The sequence below is a fragment of the Taeniopygia guttata genome, chromosome 30 (genome assembly GCF_048771995.1).
Source record: "Taeniopygia guttata chromosome 30, bTaeGut7.mat, whole genome shotgun sequence".
Lineage (NCBI taxonomy): Eukaryota > Metazoa > Chordata > Aves > Passeriformes > Estrildidae > Taeniopygia > Taeniopygia guttata.
In genome coordinates, this window is record NC_133055.1 from 966931 (window position 1) to 983856 (window position 16926).

The 16926-nt window shown below is 47.7% G+C and overlaps 1 protein-coding gene across 9 annotated transcripts in view; it reads left to right on the forward strand.

Moving 5' to 3' along the window:
• The window catches only part of BRD4 (bromodomain containing 4), an 83583-nt gene that overhangs the window by 33764 nt on the left and 32893 nt on the right, over window positions 1-16926 (forward strand). For all 9 annotated transcript variants that reach the window (XM_072919956.1, XM_072919954.1, XM_072919957.1 and 6 more), the window contains exons 9-12: window positions 1478-1606; window positions 2584-2793; window positions 10479-10684; window positions 14350-14648. In XM_072919956.1, coding sequence (XP_072776057.1) covers window positions 1478-1606; window positions 2584-2793; window positions 10479-10684; window positions 14350-14648 — 844 coding nt within the window. The remainder of the gene's footprint in view (window positions 1-1477; window positions 1607-2583; window positions 2794-10478; window positions 10685-14349; window positions 14649-16926) is intronic.

The window sequence follows — 16926 nt, forward strand, 5'->3', positions numbered from 1 at the left end:
AATTTGGGTGGGATTTGGGGGGAATTTGGGTGGAAGTTGGGTGTGATTGAAATGAAATTCGGGCAGAATTCGGGTGACATTTGGGCAGAATTTGGGTGGAATTCGGGAATTTGGGCAGAATTTGGGTGGAATTTGGGTGAGATTTGTGTAGAATTTGGGCGGAATGTGCTTGGAATTAGGGCAGAATTTGGGTGGAATTTGGGCAGAATTTGGGTGGAAGTTGGGTGGACTCAGGTTGGAATTTGGGCGGGATTTGTGTGGAATTCTGGTGGATTTGGTTGCAATTTGGGTGAAATTGGGGCAGAATTTTGGTCGAAAGTCACGCAGAATTTGGGTGGAATTTGGGTGAAATTGGGGCAGAATTTTGGTCGAAAGTTGCGCAGAATTTGGGTGGAATTTGAGTGAAATCTGGGCAGAATTTGGGTCGAATTTGGGTGAAATTGGGGCAGAATTTGGGTCGAATTTGGGTGAAATTGGGGCAGAATTTGGGTGAAATTCGCACAGATTTTGGGTCGAATTTAGGTGAAATTGGGGCAGAATTGGGGTGAAATTGGGGCAGAATTGGGGTGAAATTGGGGCAGAATTTGGGTGGAATTTGAGTGAAATCTGGGCAGAATTTGGGTGAAATTCGCACAGATTTTGGGTCGAATTTAGGTGAAATTGGGGCAGAATTGGGGTGGAATTTGGATGAAATTGGGGCAGAATTTGGGTTGAATTTGGGTGAAATTGGGGCAGAATTTGGGTTAAATTTGGGTGAAATTGGGGCAGAATTTGGGTTAAATTTGGGTGAAATTAAGGCAGAATTTGGGTCGAATTTGGGTGAAATTGGGGCAGAATCTGTGTGGAATTTGGGTGAAATTGGGGCAGAATTTGGGTTGAATTTGGGTGAAATTGGGGCAGAATTTTGGTCGAAAGTCGCACAGAATTTGGGTGGAATTTGGGTGAAATTGGGGCAGAATTTGGGTTGAATTTGGGTGAAATTGGGGCAGAATTTGGGTGGAATTTGGGTGAAATTGGGGCAGAATTTGGGTGAAATTCACAGAGATTTTGGGTCGAATTTGGGTGAAATTGGGGCAGAATCTGGGTGGAATTTGAGTGAAATCTGGGCAGAATTTGGGTTGAATTTGAGTGAAATCTGGGCAGAATTTGGGTGAAATTCACAGAGATTTTGGGTCGAATTTGGGTGAAATTGGGGCAGAATCTGGGTGGAATTTGAGTGAAATCTGGGCAGAATTTGGGTTGAATTTGAGTGAAATCTGGGCAGAATTTGGGTTGAATTTGGGTGAAATTGGGGCAGAATTTGGGACGAATTTGGGTGAGATTGGGGCAGAATTTGGGTCGAATTTGGGTGGAATTTGAGTGAAATTGGGGCAGAATTTGGGTTGAATTTGGGTGAAATTGGAGCAGAATTTGGGTTGAATTTGGGTGAAATTGGGGCAGAATTTGGGCGGATTTGGCCACGTTTCGGTGTCCGCAGTCCAAGCTGGAGGGCCGCGAGTACCGCGACGCTCAGGAGTTCGCGGCCGACGTCCGCCTGATGTTCTCCAACTGTTACAAGTACAACCCCGCCGACCACGAGGTGGTGGCCATGGCCAGGAAACTCCAGGTGAGGATTCCGGCCAAAAATTCCCTTTTTTTGGGGGGGTTTTACCAGCAGGATTTGCCCAAAAAAAAAAAAAATCACAAGAAAAATTTAAAAAAAATTAAAACGCTGACTCGGCAAAAAAAAATTAAAATTGGCTTTTTGCTGTTTTCCAAATGGTGTTGAAATCCTTGAAAATTGAATAAAATCCTTTAAAAAGGAGGAAAAATGGAATAAAATCCTTCAAAATGTGCTCGAAAGTGGAGGGGAAATCCTTCAAAATTATGGAAAATTCCTTCCAAAATGAGGAAAAATCCTTGAAAATGGAAGGGAATTTCTTCAAAGTGAGTGAGAACCCCTGGAATGGATGAAGAGGGGAGTGGGGTGGGATTGAGACTGGAGAAGACCTCAAAAATCACGGAGTCCACCAAAGATGGTCCAAGAAGATCTCAAGAACTTGGAAAAGTCAGGTTCAAAATGAGAATTTGAGGAAATTCTCTGAGTTTTTCCCTCAAAACCATCTTGGAGATGGTTGAGATCTCCAGTGGGAATCCGTGGTGGGATTGAGGTTGGAGAAGACCTCGAAAATCACGGAGTCAACCAGAGATGGTCCAAGAAGATGGAGAAGAACTCCAGAAGCAGCTTTTGAATAAGAAATGGAGGAAATCCTCTGAATTTCCCCCCCAAAACCACCAATTTTTCATCCCAAAACCACCAGTTTTTCATCCCAAAACCACCTTGGAGATGGTTGAGATCTCCAGCGGGAATCCATGGTGGAACCTCTTAAAGATCATCAGAACTACTGAAGGTGATTCAAGAAGATCTCAAGAACCTGAAAGTAACGAAAAAATAAACGAGCAAATCCCATAAATCCACCTTGGAGAGAGTCAGAATTCCAAGAAACTCCCAAAATTTCACGTCCCCTCCCTCCGTTCCACATCCAGGTGTTGAGTTTTGGCGTAGAACCCACCGGTTCCGTTTCGGTTCCTCTGTTGTTGCAGGACGTGTTCGAGATGCGCTTTGCCAAGATGCCGGACGAGCCGGAGGAGCCGGTGATCCCCGCCTCGTCCCCGGTGGTGGTGCCACCTCCCACCAAGGTGGCACCGCCCTCGTCCAGCGACAGCAGCAGCGACAGCTCCTCCGACAGCGACAGCTCCTCCGACGACTCCGAGGAGGAGCGGGCGCAGCGCTTGGCCGAGCTCCAGGAGCAGGTACGGGATGGTCCAAAGCTCCTTCCGGCGGCGTTGGGTGGGATTGGGGTCATGGCTGGAGGTCCTGGGTGTCCCACGGACGTCAGCTCCAGAGGCAACGAAATCGTTGGGTTTTTAACCCAAAATGGTTGGGTTTGTCATTCTGGAATCTGTGGGTTTGTCAACTCTAAATCGTTGGTTTTTTAACCCAAAATCGTTGGGTTTGTCATTCTGGAATCATTGGGTTTGTTGACCCAAAATCATTGGGTTTGTTGACCCAAAATCGTTGGTTTTGTTGACCCAAAATCGTTGGGTTTGTTGACCCAAAATCGTTGGGTTTGTTGACCCAAATTTGTTGGGTTTCTTGACCCAAAATCGCTGGGTTTGTCATTCTGGAATCCATGGGTTTGTCAACTCAAAATCGTTGGGTTTGTCGACTGAAAATCGTTGGGTTTTTTGACCCAAAATCGTTGGGTTTTTAACCCAAAATCGTTGGGTTTGTTGGCCCAAAATCGTTGGGTTTGTTGACCCAAAATCGTTGGGTTTTTAACCCAAAATTGTTGAGTTTGTCGACCCAAAACCTTTGGGTTTGTTGACCCAAAATCATTGGGTTTCTTGACCCAAAATCGTTGGGTTTGTCGACCCAAAATCGTTGAGTTTTTTGACCCAAAATCGTTGGGTTTGTCGACTCAAAATCGTTGGGTTTGTTGACCCAAAATCATTGGGTTTGTTGACCTAAAATGCTGCGGTTTTTTGCCCCAAAATCGTTGGTTTTGTTGACCCAAAATTGTTGAGTTTGTCAACCCAAAATCGGTGGGTTTGTCAACTCAAAATCGTTGGGTTTGTCAACTCAAAATCGTTGGGTTTATTGACCCACAGTCATTGGGTTTGTCGACCCAAAATCGTTGGGTTTGTTGACCCAAAACCTTTGGGTTTCTTGACCCAAAATCATTGGGTTTATTGACCTAAAATGCTTGGGTTTTTTGACCCAAAATCGTTGGGTTTCTTGACCCAAAATCGTTGGGTTTCTTGACCCAAAATCGTTGGGTTTGTTGACCCAAAATCGTTGGTTTTGTTGACCCAAAATCGTTGGGTTTGTTGACCCAAAATCGTTGGGTTTTTTGACCCAAAATCGTTGGTTTTTTGACCCAAAATCGTTGGGTTTGTTGACCCAAAATCGTTGGGTTTTTTGACCCAAAATCGTTGGGTTTTTTGACCCAAAATCGTTGGGTTTGTCAACTCAAAATCGTTTGGTTTGTTGACTCAAAATCGTTGGGTTTGTGGACCGAAAATCGTTGGGTTTGTCGACCCAAAATCGTTGGGTTTTTAACCCAAAATCGTTGGGTTTTTTGACCCAAAATCATTGGGTTTGTTGACACAAAATCATTGGGTTTGTCGGCCTGGAATAGTTGGGTTTGTCAACTCAAAATCGTTGGGTTTGTTGACCCAAAATTATTGGGTTTGTCGACCCAAAACCTTTGGTTTTGTTGACCCAAAATCGTTGGGTTTGTCGACCCAAAATCGTTGGGTTTGTTGACCCAAAATCGTTGGGTTTGTCAACCCAAAATCGTTGGGTTTTTGACCCAAAATCGTTGGGTTTGTCGACTCAAAATCGTTGGTTTTGTTGACCCAAAATCGTTGGGTTTGTTGACCCAAAATCGTTGGGTTTGTCAACTCAGAATCGTTGGGTTTATTGACCCAAAATTGTTGACTTTGTCGACCCAAAATCGTTGGGTTTGTTGGCCCAAAATTGTTGGGTTTGTTGACCCAAAATCGTTGGGTTTGTTGGCGCAAAATCATTGGGTTTGTTGACCCAAAATCGTTGGGTTTGTTGACCCAAAATCGTTGGGTTTGTCGACTCAAAATCATTGGGTTTGTCAACTCTAAATCGTTGGGTTTTTTGACCCAAAATGGTTGGGTTTGTTGACCCAAAATCGTTGGGTTTGTCGACTCAAAATCGTTGGGTTTGTTGACCCAAAATCGTTGGGTTTGTCAACCCAAAATCGTTGGGTTTGTTGATCCAAAATCGTTGGGTTTTTAACCCAAAATCGTTGGTTTTGTTGACCCAAAATCGTTGGGTTTGTCGACCCAAAATCGTTGGGTTTCTTGACCCAAAATCGTTGGGTTTGTTGACCCAAAATCGTTGGGTTTGTTGACCTAAAATCGTTGGGTTTGTTGACCCAAAATCGTTGGGTTTGTTGACACAAAATCGTTGGGTTTGTTGACCCAAAATCGTTGGGTTTGTCAACTCAAAATCGTTGGGTTTGTTGACCCAAAATCGTTGGGTTTTTGGACCCAAAATCATTGGTTTTGTCGACCCAAAATCGTTGGGTTTGGTGACCCAAAATCGTTGGGTTTTTAACCCAAAACCTTTGGGTTTTTTGACCCAAAATCGTTGGGTTTTTTGACCCAAAATCGTTGGGTTTCTTGACCCAAAATCGTTGGGTTTCTTGACCCAAAATGCTTGGATTTTTTGACCCAAAATCGTTGGGTTTGTTGACCCAAAATCGTTGGGTTTGTCGACCCAAAATCGTTGGGTTCGTTGACCCAAAATCGTTGGGTTTGTCGACTCAAAATCGTTGGGTTTGTGGACCCAAAATCGTTGGGTTCGTTGACCCAAAATCGTTGGGTTTTTGACCCAAAATCGTTGGGGTTTTTGACCCAAAATCGTTGGGTTTGTCAACTCAAAATCGTTGGGTTTGTTCACCCAAAATCGTTGGGTTTTTGACCCAAAATCGTTGGTTTTGTTGACCCAAAACCTTTGGGTTTTTTGACCCAAAATCGTTGGGTTTCTTGACCCAAAATCGTTGGGTTTTTTGACCCAAAATCGTTGGGTTTGTTGACCCAAAGTCGTTGGGTTTGTTGACCCAAAGTCGTTGGGTTTGTTGACCCAAAATCGTTGGGTTCGTTGACCCAAAATCGTTGGGTTTTTAACCCAAAATCGTTGGGTTTGTTGACCCAAAATCGTTGGGCTTGTCAACTCAAAATCATTGGTTTTGTTGACCCAAAGCCGTTGGGTTTTTTGACCCAAAATCGTTGGGTTTGTTGGCCCAAAATCGTTGGGTTTGTTGACCCAAAATAGTTGGGTTTTTAACCCAAAATTGTTGAGTTTGTCGACCCAAAACCTTTGGGTTTGTTGACCCAAAATCATTGGGTTTCTTGACCCAAAATCGTTGGGTTTGTCGACCCAAAATCGTTGAGTTTTTTGACCCAAAATCGTTGGGTTTGTCGACCCAAAATCGTTGGGTTTGTTGACCTAAACCATTGGGTTTGTCGACTCAAAATCGTTGGGTTTGTTGACCCAAAATCATTGGGTTTGTTGACCTAAAATGCTGCGGTTTTTTGCCCCAAAATCGTTGGTTTTGTTGACCCAAAATTGTTGAGTTTGTCAACCCAAAATCGGTGGGTTTGTCAACTCAAAATCGTTGGGTTTGTCAACTCAAAATCGTTGGGTTTATTGACCCACAGTCATTGGGTTTGTCGACCCAAAATCGTTGGGTTTGTTGACCCAAAACCTTTGGGTTTCTTGACCCAAAATCATTGGGTTTATTGACCTAAAATGCTTGGGTTTTTTGACCCAAAATCGTTGGGTTTGTTGACCCAAAATCGTTGGTTTTGTTGACCCAAAATCGTTGGGTTTTTCGACCCAAAATCGTTGGGTTTGTTGACCCAAAATCGTTGGGTTTTTTGACCCAAAATCGTTGGGTTTGTCAACCCAAAATCGTTGGGTTTGTCATTCTGGAATCCATGGGTTTGTCAACTCTAAATCGTTGGGTTTTTAAGCCAAAATCGTTGGGTTTGTCGACCCAAAATCGTTGGGTTTGTTGACCCAAAATCATTGTGTTTGTCGACCCAAAATCGTTGGGTTTGTTGACCCAAAACCTTTGGGTTTTCAACCCAAAATCGTTGGGCTTGTCAACTCAAAATTGTTGGGTTTGTCGACCCAAAATCGTTGGGTTTTTAACCCAAAATCGTTGGGTTTGTCGACCCAAAATCATTGGGTTTGTCAACTCAAAATCGTTGGGTTTTTAACCCAAAATCGTTGGGTTTGTTGACCCAAAATCGTTGGGTTTGTTGACCCAAAATCGTTGGGTTTGTCAGCCTGGAATAGTTGGGTTTGTCGACCCAAAATCATTGGGTTTGTCAACTCAAAATCGTTGGGTTTGTTGACCCAAAATCGTTGGGTTTGTTGACCCAAAATCGTTGGGTTTGTCGACCCAAAATCGTTGGGTTTTTGACCCAAAATCGTTGGGTTTTTAACCCAAAATCATTGGGTTTTTGACCCAAAATCGTTGGGTTTGTGACCCAAAACCTTTGGGTTTGTTGACCCAAAATCGTTGGGTTTCTTGACCCAAAATCGTTGGGTTTGTCGAATCAAAATCGTTTGGTTTGTCATTCTGGAATCCATGGGTTTGTCGACCCAAAATCGTTGGGTTTGTTGACCTAAAACCATTTGGTTTTTTGACGCAAAATCGTTGGGTTTTTTGACCCAAAATCGTTGGGTTTGTTGACCCAAAATCGTTGGTTTTGTTGACCCAAAATCGTTGGGTTTTTTGACCCAAAATCGTTGGGTTTGTTGACCCAAAATCGTTGGGTTTGTTGACCCAAAATCGTTGGGTTTTTGACCCAAAATCATTGGGTTTATCATTCTGGAATCCATGGGTTTGTCGACCCAAAATCGTTGGGTTTGTCAACTCTAAATCGTTGGGTTTGTCAACTCTAAATCGTTGGGTTTTTAACCCAAAATCGTTGGTTTTGTTGACCCAAAATCGTTGGGTTTTTGACCCAAAATCATTGGGTTTATCATTCTGGAATCCATGGGTTTGTCGACCCAAAATCGTTGGGCTTGTCGACCCAAAATCGTTGGTTTTGTTGACCCAAAATCGTTGGTTTTGTTGACCCAAAATCGTTGGGTTTTTTGACCCAAAATCGTTGGGTTTGTTGACCCAAAATCGTTGGGTTTGTTGACCCAAAATCGTTGGGTTTTTAACCCAAAATCGTTGGGTTTGTTGGCCTGGAGATGTTGACTTGACCCAAACCCGTTGGGTTTGTTGACCCAAAGCTCAGTGACCATGGTGGGGTCATGGGTTGGGTTTGGTGACCTTGGAGGTGTCCATGGAACCACTGGAGGTGACCCTCAGCAGGTGGGGTCAGTCATGGGTTGGGTTTGGTGACCCTGGAGGTGTCCATGGATCTCCTGACCATTGCTCTGGGGTGACCAGGGTGGGTTGGTCACTCCAGGTCACACTCCATGACCCTGGAGGTGTCCATGGAACCATTGGAGGTGACCCTCAGCAGGTGGGGTCAGTCATGGGTTGGGTTTGGTGACCCTGGAGGTGTCCATGGATCTCCTGACCATTGCTCTGGGGTGACCTGGGTGGGTTGGTCACTCCAGACCATGACCCTCGCGGTGACCATGGATCTCCTGACCATTGCTCTGGGGTGACCTGGGTGGGTTGGTCACTCCAGGTCACACTCCATGACCTTGGAGGTGACCCTCAGTGACCAGGTGGGGTCATGGGTTGGGTTTGATGACCCTGGAGGTGTCCATGGATCTCCTGACCATTGCTCTGGGGTGATCTGGGTGGGTTGGTCACTCCAGGTCACCCTCCATGACCTTGGAGGTGACACTGAGTGACCAGGTGGGGTCACGGGTTGGGTTTGGTGACCTTGGAGGTGTCCATGGAACCATTGGAGGTGACCCTCAGTGACCAGGTGGGGTCATGGGTTGGGTTTGGTGACCCTGGAGGTGTCCATGAAACCATTGGAGGTGACCCTCAGCAGGTGGGGTCGGTCATGGGTTGGGATTGATGACCCTGGAGGTCTCCATGGATCTCCTGACCATTGCTCTGGGGTGACCAGGGTGGGTTGGTCACTCCAGGTCACACCCCATGACCTTGGAGGTGACCCTCAGTGACCAGGTGGGGTCATGGGTTGGGTTTGATGGCCCTGGAGGTGTCCATGGAACCATTGGAGGTGACCCTCAGTGACCAGGTGGGGTCATGGGTTGGGTTTGATGACCCTGGAGGTGACCATGGATCTCCTGACCATTGCTCTGGGGTGACCAGGGTGGGTTGGTCACTCCAGGTCACACTCCGTGACCTTGGAGATGTCCATGGAACCATTGGGGGTGACCCTCAGCAGGTGGGGTCAGTCATGGGTTGGGTTTGATGGCCCTGGAGGTGTCCATGGAACCATTGGAGGTGACCCTCAGTGACCAGGTGGGGTCATGGGTTGGGTTTGTTGACCCTTGAGATGTCCACGGATCTCCTGACAATTGTTCTGCGGTGACCTGGGTGGGTTGGTCACTCCAGGTCACCCTCCATGACCTTGGAGGTGTCCATGGAACCATTGGAGGTGACACTGAGTGACCAGGTGGGGACATGGGTTGGGTTTGATGACCTTGGAGGTGTCCATGGAACCATTGGAGGTGACCCTCAGCAGGTGGGGTCAGTCATGGGTTGGGTGTGATGATCCTGGAGGTGTCCATGGATCTCCTGACCATTGCTCTGTGGTGACCGGGGTGGGTTGGTCACTCCAGGTCACACTCCATGACCTTGGAGGTGTCCATGGATCTCCTGACCATTGCTCTGGGGTGACCTGGGTGGGTTGGTCACTCCAGGTCACGCCCCATGACCTTGGAGGTGACACTGAGTGACCAGGGTGGGGTCATGGGTTGGGTTTGATGACCTTGGAGGTGTCCATGGAACCATTGAAGGTGACCCTCAGTGACCATGGTGGGGTCATGGGTTGGGTTTGGTGACCCTGGCGGTGTCCATGGAAGTGAGGTCAGTCATGGGTTGGGTTTGATGACCCTGGAGGTGACCATGGAACCATTGGAGGTGACCCTCAGCAGGTGGGGTCCTTCACGGGTTGGGTTTGGTGACCCTGGAGGTGACCATGGATCTCCTGACCATTGCTCTGGGGTGACCGGGGTGGGTTGGTCACTCCAGACCATGACCTTGGAGGTGTCCACGGATCTCCTGACCATTGTTCTGTGGTGACCGTGGTGGGTTGGTCACTCCAGGTCACACTCCATGACCTTGGAGGTGACACTGAGTGACCAGGTGGGGTCATGGGTTGGGTTTGATGACCCTGGCAGTGACCATGGATCTCCTGACCATTGCTCTGGGGTGACCGGGGTGGGTTGGTCACTCCGGGTCACCCTCCATGACCTTGGAGGTGACACTGAGTGACCAGGTGGGGTCACGGGTTGGGTTTGGTGACCCTGGAGGTGTCCATGGATCTCCTGACCATTGCTCTGGGGTGACCTGGGTGGGTTGGTCACTCCAGGTCACACTCCATGACCTTGGAGGTGACACTGAGTGACCAGGTGGGGTCATGGGTTGGGTTTGGTGACCTTGGAGGTGTCCATGGAACCATTGGAGGTGACCCTCAGTGACCAGGTGGGGTCATGGGTTGGGTTTGGTGACCCTGGAGGTGTCCATGAAACCATTGGAGGTGACCCTCAGCAGGTGGGGTCAGTCATGGGTTGGGTTTGATGACCCTGGAGGTGTCCATGGATCTCCTGACCATTGCTCTGGGGTGACCGGGGTGGGTTGGTCACCCTCCATGACCTTGGAGATGACCTCGGTTCCTCTGCCCGAGCCTCTGGTGCTGGCTCCAAGGTTTGCCCAGGAGAACCCGGAGAAGTTCTCCGAGTTCTCCAAGTTCTCCAAGTTCTCCAAGATGTCCCGTTCCCGCAGCTGAAGGCCGTGCACGAGCAGCTGGCGGCGCTGTCCCAGCCCCAGCAGAACAAACCAAAGAAGAAGGAGAAGGACAAGAAGGAGAAGAAGAAGGAGAAGCACAAAAAGAAGGAGGAGCTGGAGGAGGCCAAGAAGACCAAGGCCAAGGAACCACCACCCAAGAAGGCCAAGAAGAGCAACAGCAGCAGCAGCAGCAGCGCCTCCAGGTGCGCCCTCCCCACCCCCCGGCCACTCCCCCGCCTAATTAAGGTAATTAACGCGGCTCCTTAACGAGGCGCCCCCGGCACCTCCAGCTCATGGTGGGTTTGAGCCCAGCCTGGAGCTCAGCTCAGCTTTGGGGACGGTTCTTCTCCGTGGCTGATGGAGGAACCGAGATTTGGGGCCCAGGGGGAGTTAAGCTCAGCTTTGGGTGCCCAGGGGGGAGTTAAGCTCAGCTTTGGGTGCCCAGGGGCGAGTTAAGCTCAGCTTTGGGTGCCCAGGGGTGAGTTAAACTCATCTTTGGGTGCCCAGGGGTGAGTTAAGCTCAGCTTTGGGTGCCCAGGGGCGAGTTAAGCTCAGCTTTGGGTGCCCAGGGGGGAGTTAAGCTCAGCTTTGGGTGCCCAGGGGCGAGTTAAACTCAGCTTTGGGCACCCAGGGGTGAGTTAAGCTCAGCTTTGGGTGCCCAGGGGGGAGTTAAGCTCAGCTTTGGGTGCCCAGGGGCGAGTTAAGCTCAGCTTTGGGTGCCCAGGGGGGAGTTAAGCTCAGCTTTGGGTTTGAATAGCTTGTGCTCAACTTTGGGTGTCCAAAACCAGTTTGAGCTCTGCTTTGGGTGTCCAAAACCAGTTTGAGCTCAGCTTTGGGTTTAGGTTGGGTTTAGAGCTGGTTTAGGTCGGGTTTAGAGCTGGTTTAGGCCGGGTTTATACCTAAACCACCATTTTTTCGTTGCTGTGAGCAGCAAGAAGGAGCCGGTGGCACTCAGGTCCTCCAGATCCTTTGTTGGGACCAGTTTAGGTTGGTTTAGGCTGGTTTGGAGCTGGTTTAGGTCGGGTTTAGAGCTGGTTTAGGTCGGGTTTATGCCTAAACCACCATTTTTTGTTGCTGTGAGCAGCAAGAAGGAGCTGGTGGCACTCAGGTCCTCCAGATCTTGTTTCAGGACCAGTTTAGGCTGGGTTTAGATTGGATTTAAGCTGGGTTTTAGGTTGGGTTTAAGTTGGGTTTAGAGCTGGTTTAGGTCGGGTTTAGAGCTGGTTTAGGTCGGGTTTAGAGCTGGTTTAGGTCGGGTTTAGAGCTGGTTTAGGTCGGTTTTAGACCTAAATCTCCATCTTTGGTTGCTGTGAGCAGCAAGAAGGAGCTGGTGGTAGTAAAGTTCTCCAGATCTTTGTTTCAGGACCAGTTTAGGTTGGGTTTAGGTTTGGTTTAGATTGGATTTAAGCTGGGTTTAGGCTGGTTTAGAGCTGGTTTAGGTCGGGTTTATGCCTGAACCACCATCTTTTTTTTGGCTTTGAGCAGCAAGGAGCCCGTGGTAGTGAAGTTCTCCAGATCTTTGTTTCAGGACCAGTTTAGGTTTGGTTTAGATTGGATTTAAGCTGGATTTAGGTCGGGTTTAGACCTAAATCTCCATCTTTGGTTGCTGTGAGCAGCAAGAAGGAGCCGGTGGTAGTGAAGTTCTCCAGATCTTCGTTTCAGGACCAGTTTAGGCTGGGTTTAGGTTGGGTTTAGATTGGATTTAAGCTGGGTTTAGGTTGGGTTTAGGTCGGGTTTAGCCCTAAATCTCCATCTTTGGTTGCTGTGAGCAGCAAGAAGGAGCCGGTGGTAGTGAAGTTCTCCAGATCTTTGTTTCAGGACCAGTTTAGGCTGGATTTAGGCTGGGTTTAGGTTGTATTTAAGTTGGGTTTAGATTGGGTTTAGGTTGGATTTAAGTTGGGTTTAGATTGGGTTTAGGTTGGTTTAGGTCGGGTTTAGAGCTTGTTTAGGCCGGGTTTATGCCTAAACCACCATTTTTCGTTGCTGTGAGCAGCAAGGAGCCGGTGGTAGTGAAGTTCTCCAGATCTTTGTTTCAGGACCAGTTTAGGCTGGATTTAGGTTGGGTTTAGAGCTGGTTTAGGTCGGGTTTAGACCTAAATCTCCATCTTTGGTTGCTGTGAGCAGCAAGAAGAAGCCGGTGGTAGTGAAGTTCTCCAGATCTTTGTTTCAGGACCAGTTTAAGCTGGATTTAGGTCGGGTTTAGGCTGGGTTTAGGTCGGGTTTAGCCCTAAATCTCCATCTTTGGTTGCTGTGAGCAGCAAGAAGGAGCTGGTGGCACTCAGGTCCTCCAGATCCTTTGTTAGGACCAGTTTAGGTTTGGTTTAGGCTGGTTTGGAGCTGGTTTAGGCTGAGTTTAGACCTGGTTTAGGTCGGGTTTATGCCTAAAACACCATCTTTCATTGCTGTGAGCAGCAAGAAGGAGCCGGTGGTAATGAAGTTCTCCAGATCTTTGTTTCAGGACCAGTTTAGGCTGGATTTAGGTTGGGTTTAGGTTGGGTTTAGAGCTGGTTTAGGTCGGGTTTAGGTTGGGTTTAGGCTGGTTTGGAGCTTGTTTAGGTCGGGTTTATACCTAAACCACCATCTTTCGTTGCTGTGAGCAGCAAGAAGGAGCTGGTGGCACTCAGGTCCTCCAGATCCTTTGTTAGGACCAGTTTAGGTTGGATTTAGGTCGGGTTTAGGTTGGGTTTAGGCTGGGTTTAGGTCGGGTTTATGCCTAAACCACCATCTTTCATTGCTGTGAGCAGCAAGGAGCCGGTGGTAGTGAAGTTCTCCAGATCTTTGTTTCAGGCCCAGTTTAGGTTGGGTTTAGGTTTGGTTTAGATTGGATTTAAGCTGGGTTTAGGCTGGGTTTAGGCTGGGTTTAGAGCTGGTTTAGGTCGGGTTTAGCCCTAAATCTCCATCTTTTTTTTGGCTGTGAGCAGCAAGGAGCCGGTGGTAGTGAAGTTCTCCAGATCTTTGTTTCAGGACCAGTTTAGGCTGGGTTTAGGTTGGGTTTAGGCTGGGTTTAGGTTGGGTTTAGCCCTAAATCTCCATCTTTGGTTGCTGTGAGCAGCAAGAAGGAGCCGGTGGTAGTGAAGTTCTCCAGATCTTTGTTTCAGGACCAGTTTAGGCTGGGTTTAGGTTGGATTTAAGCTGGGTTTAGGTTGGGTTTAGGTTGGGTTTAGGCTGGGTTTAACTCGGGTTTAGCCCTAAATCTCCATCTTTGGTTGCTGTGAGCAGCAAGGAGCCGGTGGTAGTGAAGTTCTCCAGATCTTTGTTTCAGGACCAGTTTAGGCTGGATTTAGGTTGGATTTAAGCTGGGTTTAGATTGGGTTTAGGTTGGTTTAGGTTGGGTTTAGAGCTGGTTTAGGTCGGGTTTAGGCTGGGTTTAGGTTGGGTTTAGGCTGGTTTGGAGCTTGTTTAGGTCAGGTTTATGCCTAAAACACCATTTTTCGTTGCTGTGAGCAGCAAGAAGGAGCCGGTGGTAGTGAAGTTCTCCAGATCTTTGTTTCCGGACCAGTTTAGGCTGGGTTTAGGTCGGGTTTAGGCTGGGTTTAGGTCGGGTTTATGCCTAAAACACCATTTTTCGTTGCTGTGAGCAGCAAGAAGGAGCCGGTGGCACTCAGGTCCTCCAGATCTTGTGTTAGGACCAGTTTAGGCTGGTTTAGGTCGGGTTTAGAGCTGGTTTAGGCCGGGTTTAGACCTAAATCTCCATCTTTGGTTGCTGTGAGCAGCAAGAAGGAGCCGGTGGTAGTGAAGTTCTCCAGATCTTTGTTTCAGGACCAGTTTAGGCTGGGTTTAGGTTGGATTTAAGCTGGTTTAGGTCGGGTTTAGAGCTGGTTTAGGTCGGGTTTATGCCTAAAACACCATTTTTCGTTGCTGTGAGCAGCAAGAAGGAGCCGGCGCCGGTGAAGCCCAGCAAAGCCGCGCCCGCCTATGAGTCGGAGGAGGAGGAGAAGTGCAAACCCATGTCCTACGAGGAGAAGCGGCAGCTGAGCCTGGACATCAACAAACTGCCCGGCGAGAAGCTGGGCCGGGTCGTGCACATCATCCAATCCCGCGAGCCCTCGCTCAAGAACTCCAACCCCGACGAGATCGAGATCGACTTCGAGACGCTGAAGCCGTCGACGCTGCGCGAGCTGGAGCGTTACGTCACCTCCTGCCTGCGCAAGAAGAGGAAACCACCAGGTACGCCCAAATCCCGGCGTTTCGGCGCTTTCAGCCGCGTTTTCCGGCGTTTTTGGGGAGGTTTCGGAGGCGGTTTCGCCTCGCCAAGATGGCGGCGGGTGGGATTCAAAATGGCGGCGGGTGGGATTCAAAATGGCGGCGGGTGGGATTCAAAATGGCGGCCGCCACAGGCGCCGCTTTGTTTGTAATAATTAAAGATTTTTATTTTAAAAATTTTAATATTTTGGATTATTGAGCGCACATTCGCAACAAAGCGATTGGGATGAACCAGTTGAGTTTATAACCAACGAGTTGAGATAAACCGATGAGTTTGGGACCAGGTTTGGGATAAACGAGTTAATTTTGGGATGAATCGGTTGGATTTGGGATAAACGAGTTAATTTTGGGATGAACCGGTTGGATTTGGGATAAACGAGTTAATTTTGGGATGAACCGGTTGGATTTGGGATGAACCAGTTGAGTTTATAACCAATGAGTTGAGACAAACCGATGAGTTTGGGACCAGCCAGTTGGGTTTGGGATAAACGAGTTAATTTTGGGATGAACCGGTTGGGTTTGGGATGAACCAGTTGAGTTTATAACCAACGAGTTGAGACAAACCGAAGAGTTTGGGACGAGGTTTGGGATAAACGAGTTAATTTTGGGATGAACCAGTTGGGTTTGGGATAAACGAGTTAATTTTGGGATGAACCAGTTGGATTTGGGATGAACCAGTTGAGTTTATAACCAACGAGTTGAGACAAACCAATGAGTTTGGGATAAACGAGTTAATTTTGGGATGAACCAGTTGGATTTGGGATGAACCAGTTGGATTTGGGATGAACCAGTTGAGTTTATAACCAACGAGTTGAGACAAACCAATTGAGTTTGGGACCAGCCAGTTGGGTTTGGGATAAACGAGTTAATTTTGGGATGAACCGGTTGGGTTTGGGATAAACGAGTTAATTTTGGGATGAACCGGTTGGATTTGGGATAAACCAGTTGAGTTTATAACCAACGAGTTGAGACAAACCAATGAGTTCAGTTGGGTTTGGGATAAACGAGTTAATTGTGGGATGAACCGGTTGGATTTGGGATGAACCAGTTGAGTTTGGGATAAACGAGTTAATTTTGGGATGAACCGGTTGGATTTGGGATGAACCAGTTGAGTTTATAACCAACGAGTTGAGACAAACCAATTGAGTTTGGGACCAGCCAGTTGGGTTTGGGATAAACGAGTTAATTTTGGGATGAACCAGTTGGATTTGGGATAAACCAGTTGAGTTTATAACCAACGAGTTGAGATAAACCGATGAGTTTGGGATGACCCAGTTGGGTTTGGGATGAACGAGTTAATTTTGGGATGAACCGGTTGGATTTGGGATGAACCAGTTGGATTTGGGACCAACCAGTTGAGTTTAGGACCAACTCGTTGGCTTTAGAACCAACTGGTTGAGTTTGGGATGACCCAGTTGTGTTTAGGATGAACCAGTTGGGTTTAGAACCAACCAGTTGGGTTTAGAATCAACCAGTTGAGTTTGGAACCAACCAGTTGGGTTTAGAACGAACCAGTTGAGTTTGGCATCAACCAGTTGAGTTCAGGATGACCCAGTTGAGTTCAGAACCAGCCGGTTGAGTTCTGGATGACCCAGTTGAGTTTAGAACCAACCGGTTGAGTTCAGCATGACCCAGTTGAGTTCAGGATAACCCAGTTGAGTTCAGGATGACCCAGTTGAGTTCAGAACCAACCAGTTGAGTTCAGAACCAACCAGTTGGGTTTAGAACGAACCAGTTGAGTTTAGAACGAACCAGTTGAGTTCAGAACCAACCGGTTGAGTTCAGGATGACCCAGTTGAGTTCAGGATGACCCAGTTGAGTGTAAAACCAACCGGTTGAGTTTGGGATCAACCAGTTGAGTTCAGGATGACCCAGTTGAGTTTAGAACCAACCAGTTGAGTTTGGCATCAACCAGTTGAGTTCAGAACCAGCCGGTTGAGTTTGGGATCAACCGGTTGAGTTCTGGATGACCCAGTTGAGTTTAGAACCGAATGGTTGAGTTCAGGATGACCCGGTTGAGTTTAGAACCAACTGGTTGAGTTCAGCATGACCCAGTTGAGTTCAGGACAACCCAGTTGAGTTCAGGATAACCCAGTTGAGTTCAGGACAACCCAGTTGAGTTTAGAACCAGCCGGTTGAGTTTGGGATCAACCAGTTGGCTTCAGGATGACCCAGTTGAGTTCAGAACCAACTGGTTGAGTTCAGCATGACCCAGTTGAGTTCAGGATGACCCAGTTGAGTT